Source organism: Mobula hypostoma, chromosome 3 (assembly GCF_963921235.1).
Source record: "Mobula hypostoma chromosome 3, sMobHyp1.1, whole genome shotgun sequence".
In the NCBI taxonomy this organism is placed as follows: Eukaryota; Metazoa; Chordata; class Chondrichthyes; order Myliobatiformes; family Myliobatidae; genus Mobula; species Mobula hypostoma.
The window spans coordinates 35,145,954-35,165,646 of NC_086099.1; the positions used below are offsets into that span (position 1 = coordinate 35,145,954).

Here is a 19,693-nt window from a genome sequence, read left to right on the forward strand (position 1 = left end):
GAAAGTGTGCATCATCAGGCTCAAGGAGAGCTTCTGCCCCACTGTCATAAGACAGTTCCCTTGTCTGATAAAATGGACTCTTGACCTCAGCCTACTGCGTTATGATCCAACAACTTATTGTCTATCTGCACTGCACCTTTCCAGTAGCTATTTTACTCTTTATTCTGTATTATAGTTTTACCTTATACTGCCTCAATGCACTGTAGAACGATTTGATCTATTCGAATAGTATGCAAGATATGCAGTCACTGCATCTCTATGTGCATGTGACAATAATAAACCAATACTGATTCCATTCAGTAGATGGATAAAACACATTTCTTGCTATGTTAATTGCAACATAGGAAGCAGAGCAAAATCAAACTCATTTTCTGATGCAAGTCATGTTCTGCAATCATACCTCAAAATTTCCAAGCAAAGAACGACTAACAGAAAAACTTGTGTTGTTTCTTGATGAAAACTTATTGGATTCTCCCGTAAGTGCACTCCTTAGGTGTCTCCTGTAGAGCAAGTAAGTATCATGTCTTTATACTTTAAAAAAAATTAATTTCAGTTACAGAATAGTATTATTTAAAACATTTGTATATCTAATGTCATAATGCGTCCCCATTTATTTAAATAAAAACAAAACAGAATTAATGGAACAATGAAATTTATCTTCATCTCTTCACTTTTGAAGCTTCTCATTCTAACCACTCTGGATTGTTTGAATATGTCCAGCAGACTTCACTGACTGCTAGCATGATAAAAATCAATAATGTACATTGTAAAGCTTTGAAACATAAAGCAAAAGGGGAACCTGCGGTCATCTTCTGGAGTTGGAGAATTCAAAAGCTACTGATGAATTTAGCAATGTGACCTACTGGTAATTTTTCTGCTTTTAAGCAAAACTGATTTGCACTGATTAATACAAGCAAATGCTTTCATCACCTACTTTGTATGTTCCTCTTTGTCATTCAAATAAAGTACCCAGCTGATTGTTTTCTGGCTTTGTCTCATTGGGAGTTTCGTTAGGCACCTTAGAAATAAGATGGCAGTTGTGAAGTCGGATACAAAGACAGGAATTGAAAGGATAGAGAAACTATTATTTGTTTTTTTGGGGAATCCAAGACCAAATGAAAATAGCCCTAAAATTAGGAACAAAGGTTTTAACATGGGAATTTAGAGAACTGTTTCAGAGGTTTCAAACTCCCTTATATGGACAGCAATCAGAGGTAATCAATATTAATTTTATATAGAACTTCTATCATTTTTGTGAACCAAAGTTAAGGAATAGGGAAAAGGACAGTTGTATTTTTTTAATGATGAAACAGAATATATAAAAGGCTTATTCCTTTTACTATCTGGTCAAATAGCTGAACAAAAACAAGAAATATGATACAATTGACTTTTAAAATCATGCATGGTGAGAAGATCTGAAAATGGCTGATGAATGATATACGATTTTTAAGTCTTAGAAATGAACGATGTACTTCAGAATCCGGTCTTCTAAATAGCAAATCAAAAAACATAATGATCAAACAAGTAACAGGGAACTAAATTAAAGCTGATTCATTCATTAATTGGAATTAAATAAATCACCCGATGCCAACATGACAAAGATCACTTACTACATTTCTGGGGAACATTTTTAAAGTACAATAACTAAATATTGCTAATGGTATTTCTTGCAAACTCCTTTCAGTGGAACTGGGCATGAAAACAGGGAGACTGTGACTTCTAGTGCAATTTTCATTCTTCTAGCAAAGCACAAGGTGAAATTCAGAATACTTAATTTCATATCAACTACTTACGATTTCAGACGCAATCCATTCTTTAACCTTCTGGCAGCACTGATGCAGTCAGAAGAATTCTAATGAAAAAGCACATACAGGTATTAACAGGCACCTATTGCAGTTTTGCTCCAAATGTTACAGAAGGATAATTGAGTCACCTTTCACGGAAAGAAAGGATGATCAATAATAGAAGTACATGAGCTGTGCTAAAGAGCACCGAGTTTGGAAATGTTTAAATTCACAGAGACATTAAGGAGTCGCACATTAATAGTCATTGATTTGGAGTTGGTCTTTTACTGATACATATATTTATTATTTTCTCCACTCAGGTTTAAGACTTCAGAAATCCCGTCTCTCAGGAATAACAGGCAGTTTTTACAAAGTATGACAGATAACAAGCTTCACAAGAAATAAAACTAGTAATTTGGATAATTATATTAATGACACATATAAAAACAAATTACAAGTGTCTATCAAACATCAAAAAGTAGCTTCCTGTCAGCAATGACACATTCAGGCAATTTCTAGGGATAAAGCGGTTAAATCATAGTACTAAGATACTTGAGGATGGTCAGCTTTTGACCAAGGTCAAAGTAACGAATTTTGTTTAATCATCTTCAGTTAGCTGACTCAAGGGACTTCAACAGGCAGCTGTTGAAGTCAAGTCTTTATGTATATTTAAAGCAGAGGTCGATAGATTTTTAGAGTGGTCAGGGCATGAAGGGATACAGGGAGAAGGCAGGAATTAGGGGTTGAGAGGGAAAATGGACCAGCCATGTTTAAATGGCTGAGCTGACTTGATGGGCCAAATGGCTTAATTCTGCTCCTATATCTTTATAGATCTGTGATACAGAAAACAATTCTTGATTTGTTTTTGGTATTTTTTAAAAACAATCTAAAATGTGGTCTTGCTGAAACCATTTTAGCCAAAGTTTTCATTACTCATCACTAATAAACCAAACGAGTTTAAATGACAAATTTCAAAATTGTTGTGAAAGAGATTAGCTCTTTTAGAACACAAAAAAACACACATCTATTTAATTACTTGAACTTAAATTCACAATCTGTCAAATAAGAATTCCAATTTATGTCCCTAAATCAAAGATCAAGAACTCTGGCTTCCAGTTCAGCAACTTGTAACCAGTGTTCCACTCCTTTATCTGTCAATTAAAGACTGTTTAAGCACAAATGACAACACTAACATTACTTGATGAGTTTTAGCAAATATAACTTAAAAGAACTGATCTTCATCACTTATTCAAAAATGCATTTCATGCCGAAGAGTATTTCTATTGAAGGATAACGCACAGAGGTTTAACATACACCTGAGGACAAGGAGCGAGCTAGTGAAGGGGAGTAACATATGCTGGAGATGGCAAGACCACTCGGCAATCAATAATGCACTTTACAGGGGCATTAGAGAAAAACAATGATGGAACTGAGTACAAGTGGCAGTCTTTGGTATGTACTGGGTCCTTAAAACAGTTGTCCAATTTAACCTATGCTCTAAATTTTGTAATAACCCTGTTGTATCATATTGCCTTTCAAATTTTTCTTCAGAATCTAGTTCTATCACATTTCAGATCAAGTATTCCAACTTTTAACAACCCTCTGAACAAATTGCTATTCATTACCTTTCCTATTTTTTCCCCATTTATTTAAAATTGAATTTATTAAAATTAATTTAAAAAGGGCCCGGAGGATCATCAGGGACTCCAGCCACCCCAACCACAAACTGTTTCAGCTGCTTCCATCTGGCAAATAGTACCACACCATTAGCCAGGACCTACAGGCTATGGGACAGCTTCTTTCACCAGGCTATCAGATTTATTAATATATATTGATCTGATTGCACAGCTGACTGTACATTGTATATGACTGTACATGTATACAAAACAATATGTATACAATCTGAGTGTTTGGGTAATATCCTCGCACATTTTCCTTCCTTATTGCTTGTACACATCGACGGAGAGGCAACATAAAGATTTTTAACTCCCTCATGTTGTGAGATGGTTGTAAGAAATAAAATTCTGATTCTAATTCTAAAATGAAGGTGGATATTTTGTTGCAACAGACTCCAATGAAACATGGCGCCCCAAAATATTTAACAATTAGAAAGTAATTAGGATTTTGAATGAAAAATAAAAAGAATGGCATTTGGAATAAAGGCATGGAAAGTTATGCACTTTACTTCACAGAAACAGAAAATAGCATGGCCATGAAGCAAAGTGGACAATAAGCAGTATGTTATGGAAGAGAACATTGAGTTGAACTGTATCATCTTTTAAAAAAAAGTCAGGTAAAAGAAAAGTAAAAATCTAAAATGACATGATCTTTATCTGACTGCAGACTTTAAACAAATTAGGTAATGTAACCAAAAGTAATAACACAATCATGTTTTGGAGTGGGATATGGATGGGGGGGCGGGGAACGGGGTGGTGATTCAGTCTTCCTACAAGCTGAAAAAAATCTAGTTAACAAATGCAGCTGGGGAGCTTATTGAATGCATTCAGGGCTGGTTTTCTAAGCAATCTATCAAGGAATAATTTTAAATCTCAATTTGTTTAATGAGACAGGATTAATTATCAATCTCATTATGATAATTTTTTTATCAAGCAGATCCCCTCTGATGCAATCAGAGTTTGGTTTGCAACTATTTGCAATCTAGATGAGAAACTTGAGGATGTAATGTTTCCAACTCTGCAGAGACATTAAAGCTTGGAGGAATGTATGTTCTTTCACCAGGCCATCAGATTTATCAATACGTATTGATCCGATTGCATAGCTGACTGTATACTGTACATGTATACAAAACAATTATGTATACAATCTGAGTGTTTGGGTAATATCCTCAGTGTTTGGGTAAAGTCTCAGAAAGACTTGACAGATGTAATGGTTGGTGCATAAATTGTATTTATTGTGGGGAAAATTTTGATACAATAGGAAGATTTTTTTTAAATGAGAAATTTGTACTTCTGCAGCGATATTTGTTCAACTGGTTTTTCTTGTTAGATATCATTCATCAGTTAATGAGTTCATTCCAGTTTTCCTGCAATTCAAGTGACTGCTGCCATAACAACTGAACATTTCTGTCAAGGAAAATCAATGTGGATTCAGTTTTAGAATTCTATGCTGCTTGGTTTTGGTAATATAATTTACAGATGTGGCCCATATATCAAGTAGATAGTGCTTTGATAAATCCAGGCAACCAATACCCAGATCAAGAAAAGAGAACCAAAGAAAATTATATGCTAAAGTTGCATTTCTTCACTTGGGAATGACATTTTTGCCAAAACCAAAGAATGAATAGGGCCTTATTTACAGATTATGCTATAAGCATTTGCGGACCATTAACTCATGCACTTAAATACAAGTTCCATTAAAAATACAATAGCTTGTCTAATAATGAAATATTAGTTAGTACAAACCTTGGCTGCATCTCTTGAGGATGGAAGTAAGTGATTCCAGAAAGGCGCTGCTTTGGCATCAGTACTTCTGCAAGAAACTGGGATGGAATTAGTTAACTGAATCCTACATTTCTTTGCAACAGAGGGGGTTTCGTCCCCTAAGCACAAATCTTTCCCTAATGCATTTGTTGGTGATAGCAGCTTTCGTTTTGCTGTACATCTGACAGAGATTGTACTTGAGTGTCCTAAAGAGGAAGGTGTTTTTTCAGATGATAGCAGTCCAGTGTTGGTAATAGGCTGAACCTCTTTCTCGGAGGTTGGTGTCATTGGCACCAGTTTATTTCTAGGTGTGCCTGTCTCACCATCTTCGATCAAAATACTGTCTTGGAAGTCTTTATGTTCAATAACATGCAAACCACTATGACAAAAGTGTTGTGCAGAACCATGCACAATTGGTTCTTCATCATGGAAGCTAACATCTTGTTGATCCGTATAGTCAGCTGCCTTTTCTATGTTTTTTTCAGAAAGACTATCATCAACTCCACAATGAGATGCATTTAAATTTTCAGTCAACGTGGCAGAATTTTTGCAATGCAGGTGAATTCTTTTCTGATTGAGTTCAAGTTCAAGATCTGGATGAAGTTCAGTTACACTTCTTTTAATACTCCGTTTGCAATTTTTCTGTTCCAAGCTATTTGAAGAGTTAGAAAGGTGAGAAAATATTGAAAGCTGATACACTTTTTGAATTCTAACCTCGTTCTCACTATACCCTGCCAAAATTCCTCTTTCAGGGATGACATCACTAGAGTCCAAGCGATAGTCGCTCATTGGTGTATCTTGGAAGCTCCCATCTGCATGGCTTGTAGCCTGCCGAGACAAGTTGTTGGACTGCTCTTTCTGAGAAGTCTCCAGATGCATGTGCCTCATGGACTGTTGTATCTTACACCACAAAAACTTTGAAATCCGAGGACAGAAAAAAATATTTAGTTTGCAATGGTCTGAGTAATTCCTCATGAAGTTGAACCAATGGTACTTCTTATGATTTCCCTCTGACATAGCATCTGAAAAAGAAAATTGCATAGTAGCATTTAATTAATAGATAATATTCACAATTAAAACACAATATAGTAACTTTACTTTGAGCATTTCCATGAGCATAAGCATTTATGGCGGGGTATCTGCTTTCGGATCCTACAGGTTACAACTAGGGAAACTCAAGGAGATGCACAAGGTTAATTAAAAAATAAGTATTAAATGGATCCTTGATGGTTTTCATGGATGTGGTGGGTCAAAGGGCCTGTTCTGGAGCTGCTCCGGCCTATGGTCAGGCCACACTTAGATCCCCTCCAGTTCGCCTACCAGTTGAGGATGCCATCGTCTTCCTGCTGAACTGTGTCTACACCCACCTGGACAAGCCAGCGAGCACTGTGAGGGTCATGTTTTTTGACTTCTCCAGTGCGTTCAACACCATCTGCCCTGCTCTGCTGTGGGAGAAGCTGACAGCGATGCAGGTGGATGCTTCCCTGGTATCATGGATTCTTGATTACCTGACTGGCAGACCACAGTACGTGTGCTTGCAACATTGTGTGTCCGACAGAGTGATCAGCAGCACTGGGGCTCCACAGGGGACTGTTTTGTTTCCCTTTCTCTTCACCATTTACACCTCGGACTTCAACTATTGCACAGAGTCTTGTCATCTTCAGAAGTTTTCGGATGACTCTGCCATAGTTGGATGCATCAGCAAGGGAGATGAGGCTGAGTACAGGGCTACGGTAGGAAACTTTGTCACATGGTGTGAGCAGAATTATCTGCAGCTTAATGTGAAAAAGACCAAGGAACTGGTGGTAGACCTGAGGAGAGCTAAGGTACCAGTGACCCCTGTTTCCATCCAGGGGTCAGTGTGGACATGGTGGAGGATTACAAATACCTGGGGATATGAATTGACAATAAACTGGACTGGTCAAAGAACACTGAGGCTGTCTACAAGAAGGCCAGAGCCGTCTCTATTTCCTGAGGAGACTGAGGTCCTTTAACATCTGCTGGACGATGCTGAGGATGTTCTACGAGTTTGTGGTGGCCAGTGCTATCATGTTTGCTGTTGTGTGCTGGGGCAGCAGGCTGAGGGTGGCAGACACCAACAGAATCAACAAACTCATTCGTAAGGCCAGTGATGTTGTGGGGATGGAACTGGACTCTCTCACGGTGGTGTCTGAAAAGAGGATGCTGTCTAAGTTGCATGCCATCTTGGTCAATGTCTCCCATCCACTACATAGTGTACTGGGTGGGCACAGGAGTACATTCAGCCAGAGACTCATTCCACTGAGATGCAGCACTGAGTGTCATAGGAAGTCATTCCTGCCTGTGGCCATCAAACTTTACAACTCCTCCCTTGGAGGGTCAGACACCCTGAGCCAATAGGCTGGTCCTGGACTTACTTCATAATTTACTGGCATAATTTACATATTACTATTTAACTATTTAGGGTTCTATTGTTATGTATTATTTATGGTGCAACTGTAACAAAAACCAATTTCCCCCAGGATCAATAAAGTATGACTATGACTATACTATGACTACTCTCTGATGTATGGACTATAATTACACACCTGCCACGGGTTTCAAGTATATATTCACTTGAATGGAGATTGTTGGACCGTCATGAAAAAGGCAACAAGTTTGTGAGTAGACACACATAAAAGTTGCTGGTGAACTCAGCAGGTCAGGCAGCATCTCTAGGAAGAGGTACAGTCGACGTTTCGGGCTGAGACCCTTTGTCAGTACTAACTGAAAGAAGAGTTAGTAAGAGATTTGAAAGCAGGAGGGGGAGGGGGAGATCCAAAATGATAGGAGAAGACAGGAGGGGCAGGGATGGAGCCAAGAGCTGGACAGTTGATTGGCAAAAGGGATATGAGAGGATAAGGGACGGGAGGCCTAGGGAGAAGGAAAGGGGGAGGGAGGGAAGACCAGAGGATGGGCAAGGAGTATAGTGAGAGGGACAGAGGGAGAAAAAGGGGGGGGGGAGAGAGAGGGAGAGAGGGAGAGAGGGAGAGGGGAGAGAGGGGAGAGAGGGGAGAGAGGGGAGAGGGGAGAGAGGGGAGAGAGGGGAGAGAGGGGAGAGAGGGGAGAGAGGGGAGAGAGGGAGAGAGAGGGAGAGAGGGGAGAGAGGGAGAGAGGGGAGAGAGGGGAGAGAGGGGAGAGAGGGGAGAGAGGGAGAGAGGGAGAGAGGGGAGAGAGGGGAGAGAGGGGAGAGAGGGGAGAGAGGGGAGAGAGGGGAGAGAGGGGAGAGAGGGGAGAGAGGGAGAGGAGAGAGAGAGAAAAAATATATATCGGATGGGGTACGAGGAGGAGGTGGGACATTAGCAGAAGTCAGAGAAGTCAATGTTCATGCCGTCAGGTTGGAGGCTACCCAGACGGAATATAAGGTGTTGTTCCTCCAACCTGAGTGTGGCTTCATCTTTACAGTAGAGAAGGCCGTGGATAGACATATTAGAATGTGAATGGGACGTGGAATTAAAATGTGTGGCCACTGGGAGATCCTGCTTTCTCTAGCGGAAAGAGCATAAGTGTTCAGCAAAATGGTCTCCCAGTCTGCGTTGGGTCTCGCCAATATATAGAAGGCTGTATCAGGAGTTCCCCCCTCATACCTCATCCGTTATTTATTTATTATTATTTTTTATATATATATTCTCTCTCTCTCTCCTTTTTCTCCCTCTGTCCCTCTCACTATACTCCTTGCCCATCTTCTGGTCTTCCCCCACCCCCCCTTTCCTTCTCCCTTGGCCTCCCGTCTCATTATTCTCTCATATCCCTTTTGCCAATCAACTGTCCAACTCTTGGCTCTATCCCTTCCCCTCCTGTCTTCTCCTATCGTTTTGGATCTCCCCCTCCCTCTTTCAAACCTCTTACCATCTCTTCTTTCAGTTAGTACTGATGAAGGGTCTCGGCCCGAAATGTCGACTGTACCTCTTTCAAGAGATGCTGCCTGACCTGCTGCGTTCACCAGCAACTTTTATGTGTGTTGCTTGAAATTCCAGCATCCGCAGATTTCGTGTTTGCCTTTTTAAAGTATGTGAGTAGAGCTTGTTTCAGCCCACTAAGGCTAAGGCTGTGAGTACACGTTCAACATCCTGCTGCAACTTCAGCCATGACACCAGTCCTCATTGAGGTATCAGAAGTGGAAAGAGTGAGCACTTTCAAGTTCCCAGGTGTCAACATCTCTTTCCACTTCTGATCCTTTATTGTGTCCCTTGACCTCCCCTTCCTTAAGTCTAAAATTAATTTCTTGGTCTTACTGATGTTGAGTGCAATGTTTTTGTTGTGAAACCACTCAACCAGCTGATCTCTTTCCTGTTCGCCTCCTTGTCTCCACTTGAAGTTCTGCCAACAATAGTTGTGGGTGTAGAGTAGAGTGGAACAGAGCACTGGGCTGAGTACATATCCTTGTGGTGTGCCACTGTTTATTGTCAGCAAGGAGGAAATATTATTTCCAATCTGCACCGACTGAGGTCTCCTGGTGAGGAAGTCAAGGATCCAATTGCAGAGAAAAGTACAGAGGCCCAGGTTTTGGGGCTTTTTGATTAGAACTGAGGGTACATGATAGTGTTGAATGCTGAGCTGTCGTCAATAAACAGCAGCCTGATACAAGTATTACTATTACCCAGGTGATCCAATGCCAAGTGGAGAGCCAGTGAGATTGCATCCGCTGTAGCCCTATTGTGGTGATGGACAAATTGCAGCGGGTCCAGGTCCTTGTTTAGGCAGGAGTAGATTCTAGCCATGACCAACCTCTCAAAGCACAGTAAATGTGAGGGCCACTGACCCTTCTCTTCTCGGACACTGCAAACACTGCAGCAGTGAGAGACTGAAGTTGTGCTTGAACACTCCTGCTAGTTGGTTGGTACTGGTTTTTAGAGCCCTATCAAATACACCATCAGGGCTGATGCCTTGCGAGGCTTCACTCTCATGAAAGATACTCTGATGTTGGCCTCTAAGACAGATCACAAGATGCTGCGGGGATTTGCACAGGTGTAGTTTTATTATCCCTTTCAAAGCGTGCATAAAAAGTGTTGAGCTCATTAGGGAGTGAAGCATCCCTGCCATTCCTGATGTTCAGTTTTGCTGTGTAGGAAGCAATGGCCTGCAAACCCTGCCAAAGTTGCTGTGCATCTGATTCTGTCTCTAACCTCAATTATTTTTTATTTTCCTCCCCCCCCCCACCACTCTTAGGATAGTTTTCCATAGTTCATAGCTCATAGCTGGACTTGTAGTTCTAGATCACTTGTCTTGAATGCCACAGATCTAGCCCTCAACCAACTATGAATCTCTTGGTTCATCCATGTGTTTCCTTTTAATTTTCTTATTGTAATTCATAGTTTTTTTTGTATTATGTATTGCAAAATACAGTGGGACAAAACAACAAATTCCATGATGTATGCCAGTGATATTAAACTCGATTCTGATTCCGATATCCCTTAATACTTTTTTTTTTTTTTTTTTTTTTTTTAGTACACTCGGAGTTAGACAGCTCCAGCCAAGCATCTATCCAACAAGGCAAAAATTACTCAAGTACATCCAGTCGATAAAACCAATAAAAGTAGGAAAATGCCATTCTGGTTAATTATTATCCAAACATCTCTCAACTACCAACAAGTTGATGTAATAATCTGATGGCAGCAAAATGGTGAAATGTGTACACAACATTGTCAAACAGAGCTTGCCTACCAATAACCTACTCAATGTTTGATTTGGAATTCACTCAAACATCTCAGTCCGCAGACTCCCAAAGCTACTTTGACTATTTCATTCCCCCTACTGCTACCCCCCAGTTTTGAAGGACTACTTCTCACTTTTTGTTTGCAATAAGGCTTCCTGTTTTCCCATTTGCAGTTTCCTCTTCACCATAGTTGGCAATGATCTCAATTACATCTTCTTTTTCTCACCACTTCTCTACCCAATCTGAACAAGCATGATTTACTTCCACACCTTCCAATATATTCAGTGAAATATCTGTAACTTCTTCTGCCTTCAAGGTGATGATACAATCAACAAATCTTCCTCTCCCAACACAACATTCCAAAGGACTGTTTTCCCGCTGTGATATTCTTCTTCATTCTTCCATCTCCAACAATAATACATCCTCTTCTTACAGCATTTTCTCATGAGAATGCAACAGATGCCACACCAATCTTTTTACCTCTTTGATGACCAGAGCCCAAACATACTTTCCAGAGGAAGCAGTGATTTACTTTCATTTCTTCCAAGTTATTAACTGCAGTTTGTGTTAATGAAATGGTGTTATCAGCAGTGTGCTTGGCAAAGCGGTTATGTTTTGTTCAGTCCACAAGAGCAACCCAGAACCTCTGGTTACCTACCATCTCTCTTCCAAAGCACTCTGATTTGTCTCTAACCTTCTACATTGCTCCAAAGCTTCAAGAAACAGAACTTCATCTTGCAACTTGGCACATCCCAGCTTTAAAAGCTCAACATTAACTTTAAAATCAGAAAAAAAAATTAGATAATCTGCCAAGTCTTCTATTCACTTTTCATGCATTATTCATTTGCCCCTCTTCCTTACGGCATTTGGGATTTCATTCATTTCCTCCTTCCTCCACCTTCTCCAGACATAGATTATATTATTTACTAGCTTTTGCCACCCTCTTTTAGCTTGCAGCATCAACAATTGCGTAATTGAGTTCCCCCTGGTCTCTAAATTATTTCTAACATTTCCGAGTTCTGATTGATCATTGATCTCAACTACTAATTGCTTTTCTCTTTCCCATAAATGCTGTGCATATCCAACATTCTCCATTCAGCATGAGAATTGCTCTAAAATATGATATTGTTATTTCAGAACTCAATTAATTCCACCTGCTGAAAATAACTATATTTGACATCAGGGCAACATTGGGCATAGCCCAATGCAAGAAGTATCATAGGAAAGGCGGATGATACTGTTGAAGTTGAGGTAGCTGACTTAGAGACAATGTGTGGTAAGGAGAGGCTGTTGATGGGCCAAAATTGCAGTCAAGTGGATGAGTTGTAGTGTAAACGGCAGAGAAAATTGAAAAGGGTGAATACAGGACTGAAGGTATGGACTAAGTTACACTGTAGCACAGTGCTGTAGGCATCACTGCATCATGGCTGAAAGAAGATTATAGCTGGAAGCTCGATGTCCAAAGATACACATTACATCAAAAGGACAGGCAAGAATGCAATAAGGGGGTGGTGTTGCTCTGTTGATAAAACATGATATCAAGTCATTAGAAAGAGGTGACATAGGGTCAGAAGGTGTTGAATCATTGTGGATAGAGCTAAAGAACTGCAATGATAAAAAAGACCCTGATGGGAGTTGCGCACAGACCCCTAAACAGTAGTAAGGATGTGGCTTACAAATTACATGAAGTGTAAAAGAGAGGCAAGAGGAGATATTGGACCACAGGAAAATGATGTTGGGGTGGTAGAAATGGGGAACAAGGAAACGGCAGATGAACTGAATAAGTATTTTGCACCAGTCTTCACTGTGGAAGACACTAGCAGTATGGTGGAAGTTCCAGGTGTCAGGTGTCATGAAGTGTGTGAAGTTGCGTTGCCATTACTAGAGAGAAGGTTCTTGGGAAACTAAAAGGTCTGAAGGTAGATAGGTCACCTGGACCAGATGGGGTACACCCCAGAGTTCTGAAAGAGGTGGCTGAAGAGGTTGTGGAGGTATCAGTAATGATCTTTCAAGAATCACTAGATTCTGGAATAGTTCCAGAATACTGGAAAATTGCAAATATCACACCACTCTTCAAGAAGGGAGAGAGGCAGAAGAAAGGAAACTATAGGCCAGTTAGTCTGACCTCAATGGTTGTGTAGATGTTGGAGTTGATTATTAACGGAGAGGTCTCAGAGAACTTGGAGGCACTTGATAAAATAGGCCTTAGCATGGTTTCCTCAAGAGAAAATCTTCCCTGATAAATCTGTTGGAACTATTTGAAGAAATAACAGGCAGGATAGACAAAGGAGAATTGGTTGATGTTGTGTACTTGGATTTTCAGAAGGCCTTTGACAAGATGCCACATGAGGCTGCTTAACAAGGTACGAGCCCATGGTATTACAAGAAATATTCCAGCACAGATAAAGCAGTGGTTGGCTGCCACTGACTAGTGGTGTTCCACAGGGGTCTGTGTCGGCAATGATTCTTTTTATGTTTTATGTCAATTTGGCTGATGGAATTGATGACTTTCTTGCAAAGTTTTCAGATGATATGAAGATAGGTGGAGGGATAGGTAGTTCTGAGGAAGCAGAGAGGCTACAAAAGGAATTAGACAGATTAGAAGAAGAATACAGCGTAGGGAAATGTATGGTCATGCACTTTGGGAGATGAAATGAAAGGATTGACTATTTTCTAAATGGAGAAAAAAAAACAAAAAAAAGGTGCAAAGGGACTTTGGAATCCTTGTGCAGGATTCCGTAAAGGTTAATTTGCAGGTCGAGTCTTTGGTAAGGAAGGCAAATGTGAAGTTATCATTAATTTCAAGTGGACTAGAATATAAAAACAAGGATAGAATGTTGAGATTTTATAAAGCACTGGTGAGGCCTCACTTGGGAGTACTGTGAACAATTTTGGGCCCATCATTTTAGAAAGGACATGCTGAAACTGGAAATAGTTTATAGGGGGTTTAAGAAAATGATTCCAGGATTGAATGGCTTGTCATATGAAGAGGGTTTGATGGCTCTCGCCCTATATTCACTGGAATTCAGAAGAACGGGGGCAATCCCATTGAAACCCATCAAATATTGAAAGGCCTGAATACAATGGCAATGGAGAGGACATTTCCAATAGTGGGGGAGTCCAGGACCGGATGGCATAGCCTCAAAATAAAAGGACATTCATTTAGAACATACATGAGGAGGAATTTCTTTAGCCAGAGAAGGATGAATCTGTGAAATTTATTGCCACAGACGGCTGGGGAAGCCAAGTCATACGGTACAGTTAAAGTGGAGGTTGATAGGTTCTTGATTATTAAAAGAGCACCTATGGTTACAGAGAGAAGGCAGGAGAATAGGGTTGAGGATACTAAATCAGCCATAATAGCATGGCAGAGCAAACTCAACGGGCTTAATGGCTTACTGTATTTCTTAGGGTCTTACAGTTGCACTTTTATTTTCAATTGTTTTATAAATACATATTTAGCCATAATTCCCAGTGATTATAGGATATCACAAGTCTCAAAACTCATAATTGTATTGCCATAATAGTACCAAATCAATTCTTTAAAATGCAATTTGAAGCAAAAATTACTTTCAGTATACAATTTAAACTATGCTCTCCACTACATTTGCAATTATGGTGATGATAACTTTCCTGAAATAGATTGTTTGCGCTGACTCACACCAGAAAGATTAGCTAACTGTGTCTTTTGCACAAGTGACTATTCCCGGTACTAGGTATGAGTTTTAAAGTATTTTGAAATTTCTCGAAAAAAATCATGCACTTCTTCCCTTTTGCATTAAAAAGGGGAAAAATTGCCACACTATAACCTAACAGCATTTTTTTAAAAACAGTTGAACAAAGTAAAATCTGCAAAGATAATTAAGAGGCATTTGGACAGTTACACAAGTGGGCAGGGAATTGAGGAATATAATCTTTAGGCACATAGATGAGCAATCTAAATTGGCATTATAGTTGGCACAAACATCATTAGTCAAAGGGCCTGTTCCACCACTGTACTGTTCTTCAAAGGGCGAGAGACTTACATGCAAAAACCGAATGAACTTCAAATGCTAGAAAATACTAAGCACAAAAAAATGCCATTAATCTTTCTTTTTTCTGAGAAGTCAATATTGCCTGCACCAAGTACACACATTCCTTAGTGAAATAGGATTTTGCCCATTTTAGCCAAATATCTCACAATTAGTGATTAATTTTAATGATAAGCTTTTCAGAACCATTTTCCCTTCTTCCAGCATTACAGTGAAACTTAGATCACTCATTTCCCTGTAAATCAAATTGTTTCACATTTTAAGAGAAAAAGGGGCATTACAATGTAGTACTTTATAAACATCTATTTCACTTGTTCTGCAATTTCTGATCCCAAACATAATATTTTATTTAGCTGATTTTTCAAGCATTTTAGAAGACAAAGAAAATGATTGAGAGAGCAAAAATAGCTGAATATTTCAAAAAGAATTTAAAAAAAGACTAACTGCATTCTAAATCGAGCATTATAATCTGTTAGGGAAGAGATGTGAGATTCAAGAGGCCTAAAATAGCAACAGAATGTTAAAAATGCACCACATCATGCAACCAGAATTTAGGAAGAGCACCAATTTGGACATCAGTCACTCAGGAATGCCACTACATTAAACTAAGGTACTGTCAAATCCCACTGTACTTTTACAGTTATGAACTAGAAACAGAACAAAACACTGATTCTCATCTGTACCCAAAAAGTACATGAAACTTCATACTTAGAAAAAGAGAAAAAAGTTTGTATTTTTAAGGGTTAAATTGTTGAGCATCTACGCAAGTAGGAAACGAACCAATAAAATAAACAGAATCCATTGATGAATAAATTAATCAACCAAAATAACAGCAAAAGCCAATAAACAGAAGATTGACAGCATGTCCTCCCATCATTAGCAGCAATATCCAGCAAATTGTAATTTGAGAGCAAGTGAAGCTGAAAAAAAGTTTAGTCTTCTTTGGCCTTTCACCAATTTAGGGGAAAAAAAGTGCTTGGCTTGCTTTTATTTTCTCCATGTGGTACTGATAATGCAAACGGATTTGGAACTAAAAGACAACTGCAGTACTTTTGCACAATTTGACAGTGTCCAGTTAATCAACAATGGCACATTTAGATTTAAATTGATACTGGAATTGGTTTCCAGCTGACTAATAACTTCTATTTCTGGAACTCTGTGGCAAAGGCTGTGATTAAGTGCCTTTTAAGGCTCCTTGTCTAAATTGGAGAGAACAACAGGCATGCAAAGAAAGTTAAATGAAGTTTAAATGCCTCACTGGCAAAACACAACACCAGATCTAACCTATGAACTGAAATCCTTCAAATATTTAAAGTAAATTCATTTACAATATCATTCAGATAAAGTTTCCTACCATCCCCCACTCCACTAAAAGTTCTAAAAATACTGTTCAGCAGCTTGAATTTACATAGCACTTTCAACTTTGCACATGTCCCAGGGTATTTCAATTAAGGGGTCACAGCTTGAGGATAAAGGGGAAGCCTTTTAGGACCGAGATGAGGAAAAACTTCTTCACACAGAGAGTGGTGAATCTGTGGAATTCTCTGCCACAGGAAACAGTTGAGGCCAGTTCATTGGCTATATTTAAGAGGGAGTTAGATATGGCCCTTGTGGCTAAAGGGATCAGGGGGTATGGAGAGAAGGCAGGTACAGGGTTCTGAGTTGGATGATCAGCCATGATCATACTGAATGGCGGTGCAGGCTCGAAGGGCCGAATGGTCTACTCCTGCACCTATATTCTATGTCTCTAAGGCAAAAAAAAAAGCTCCAAGTAGCTTTGAAATAATGAATGAAACCCTTTAAACAAAAATAATTTTGAACATACATCACATTTGGAAAAGAATTTGTAAAGGTGAAATGACCAAGCCATGAATTTCCAAAAATTGTAGCCATTGTTAAGCAGTGGAAGATGGTCATTAGTATGGTGGCTAGGGAAGGGAAAGCGTTAAGGATAAGAAATGTTAAGGTTGATTCTTGGGCTAGAGCAGATTACATGAAAATACATTAAAATTTACAGAACTGATAGTTAAATGAACAGCTGGTCCACTGAACATATTACAGACCCTTAGTCGACTGGGTATCATGATTCACAGAGTGACACATTATACCTCAGTGCAAGTTGTCAAGCTAGGAGAAAAAGTTGTTAGCTTACAAGCTCAATGCCATGCAGGATAGAAAGATACTAATCTTAAGATATGGCTGCCATCCATTTTGGAAATTTAGATGTCATGTATTGTGTTCCATTTGTTAGCTAAGAAAGCATATTAATGTGTGGAGACTACAAAGCCAATACAGGGTGGTGGGGTGAAAACACTAAAGCGAAGAGCAGAGGAATAGACGTCACTGAGTCATGATACCTGTGCCAACAAAGATGCCAAAATAAACACAAGAGAATCTGCAAACACGAGGAAATCTGCAGATGCTGGAAATTCAAGCAACACACATAAAAAATGCTGGTGAACGCAGCAGGCCAGGCAGCATCCATAGGAAGAGGTACAGTTGACATTTTGGGCCGAAACCCTTCGTCAGGACTAAATGAAAGAAGAGATAGTAAGAGATTTGAAAGTGGGAGGGGGAGGGGCAGATCCGAAATGATAGGAGAAGAGGGGGAAGGATGGAGCTAAGAGCTGGAAAGTTGATTGGCAAAAGGGATACGAGGCTGGAGAAGGGAGAGGATCATGGGACGTGAGGCCTAGGGAGAAAGAAAGGGGAGGGGAGCCCAGAGGATGGGCAAGGAGTTATTGTGAGAGGGACAGAGGGAGAAAAAAAGAGCGAGAAAAAAAATAAAAATAAATAAGGGATGGGGTACGAAGGGGAGGTGGAGCATTAGCAGAAGTTACAGAATTCAATGTTCATGCATATCAGGTTGAAGGCTACCCAGACGGAATATAAGGTGTTGTTCCTCTAACCTGAGTGTGGCTTCATCTTGACAGTAGAGGAGGCCGTGGATAGACATATCAGAATAGGAATGGGACCAGGAATTAAAATGTGTGGCCACTGGGAGATCCTGCTTTCTCTGGCGGACAGAGCGTAGGTGTTCAGCGAAACGGTCTCCCAGCCTGCGTTGGGTCTCACCAATATATAGATGGCCGCATTGGGAGCACCAAATGCAGTATATCACCCCTGCCGACTCACAGGTGAAGTGTTGCCTCACCTGGAAGGACTGTCTGGGGCCCTGAATGGTGGTGAGGGAGGAAGTGTAAGGGCATGTGTAGCATTTGTTCCGCTTACAAGGATAAGTGCCAGGAGAGAGATTGGTGGGAAGGTTGTCTCGGCCCGAAACGTCGACTGTACCTCTTCCTATCGATTCTGCAAATGCCTGGAAATCCAGAGTAACACACACAAAATGCTGGAGGAACTCTGCAGGTCAAGCAGCATCTATGGAGAGGAATAAACAGATGATGTTTTGGGCCGAGGCCCTTCATCAGGACAAAGAACTTTTATTTGTGTGCCAAAATAAACTAACCCCTATTTGTTTGCACATTATCCACAATCGCTCTATTTGCTGCTTGTTAATCTGCCTGTCTAAATGGTCTTAAACACCACAGCTTCTACCATCCCCGCTGGCAGCACACTCCAAGAATCTACCACTCTGTAAAATGAAACTTGTTTCTCACATCTCCTTTAAACTGAACCCCCCTTCATCTTTAATCTATGCCGTAATATGACTTCCCAACTGTTATACTCAACACCCCGACCAATGCAGGTAGTTGCTTCAGGCTGTACATCACCTTCACCACCCTACACCCGACTTGCCACTTTCAGGGAGTTTTGACTTGCACCACAAGATTTCTCTGTCTACCAATGCTCCCAAGATACACAAGATAAATAAATGAATCTGAACCTGCATTTACTTTATACTTTCCCTTAACATCTGAGCTCTCAAAAGTGTGATACCTCACACTTCCTGTATTCAGCTTCATCTGCTATTTCTGCTCCCATACATGTAACTGACTTATCTTGCTACATCATTTGACAACCTTTACCATAACTCTTAACCCTTTTTCATGTCATCTGCAAATTGACTCATCTACAGTTTTATTCAAATCATTTGTATACATCACAGGCAAAGGTCACAGCACTGATCCCTACAGATGGTGATGCCTACAGATGATGGCTGGGTTTAGAAATACTATTCTGCCACTTCCCTCTGTCTTCCATTGCAAGGCCAGTTCTGAATCTGATTTGTCAAATCTCACTGGACTCCATGTATCTTAATCTTTTGGATCAGCCCAATATCTGTGACCTTACCAAAAACATTAAATTCCATGCAGACAACATCAATTACCGTACTCTCAGTCATCTTTGTGACCTCCTCATGAAACTCAACCAAATTCATAAAGCATGGCCTGCCCCACACAAAGCTGATTATCCCTAATAAGCCCACGCTTTCCAAAATGCAACTATATTCTATCCATACGAATCCTTTCAAGTAGCTTTCCTACCACTGTTGTAAGGCTTACTGGTCTATAATTTGCTAGATTATTCCCATTGCCCTTCTTAAAAGGAAGAACATTGGCTTTTCTCCAGCCTTTGTCCTTATGTGCAGTTACAAAAGATAGAAATATCTCTGTCAAGGCCCAATCTTCCCTCTTGCTTCTTGCAATAACCTGGAATAGCTCCCATCACAGCCTAAAGATAAAACAGCACCACCTTCTTGGTAGCAGTATGTCCTTGAATATTAACATACCCCACAATGATCTCACTATCTTCTTTGAATATTAATGGAAAGTGCTCATTTAGTACCTTACCCCTTCCCCTGGA

The 19,693-nt window shown here is 40.0% G+C and overlaps 1 protein-coding gene across 1 annotated transcript in view; it reads right to left on the reverse strand.

The window, feature by feature from the left end:
• The window catches only part of LOC134343934 (atos homolog protein B), a 37,605-nt gene extending 19,315 nt beyond the window's left edge, over positions 1 to 18,290 (reverse strand). The window contains exons 1-4 of the mRNA XM_063042885.1: positions 18,161 to 18,290; positions 5,207 to 6,246; positions 1,794 to 1,852; positions 401 to 500 (exon numbers count right to left, since the gene is read on the reverse strand). Coding sequence (XP_062898955.1) covers positions 401 to 500; positions 1,794 to 1,852; positions 5,207 to 6,241 — 1,194 coding nt within the window. The 5' untranslated portion in view covers positions 6,242 to 6,246; positions 18,161 to 18,290. The remainder of the gene's footprint in view (positions 1 to 400; positions 501 to 1,793; positions 1,853 to 5,206; positions 6,247 to 18,160) is intronic.
• Positions 18,291 to 19,693: the final 1,403 nt, after the last annotated feature.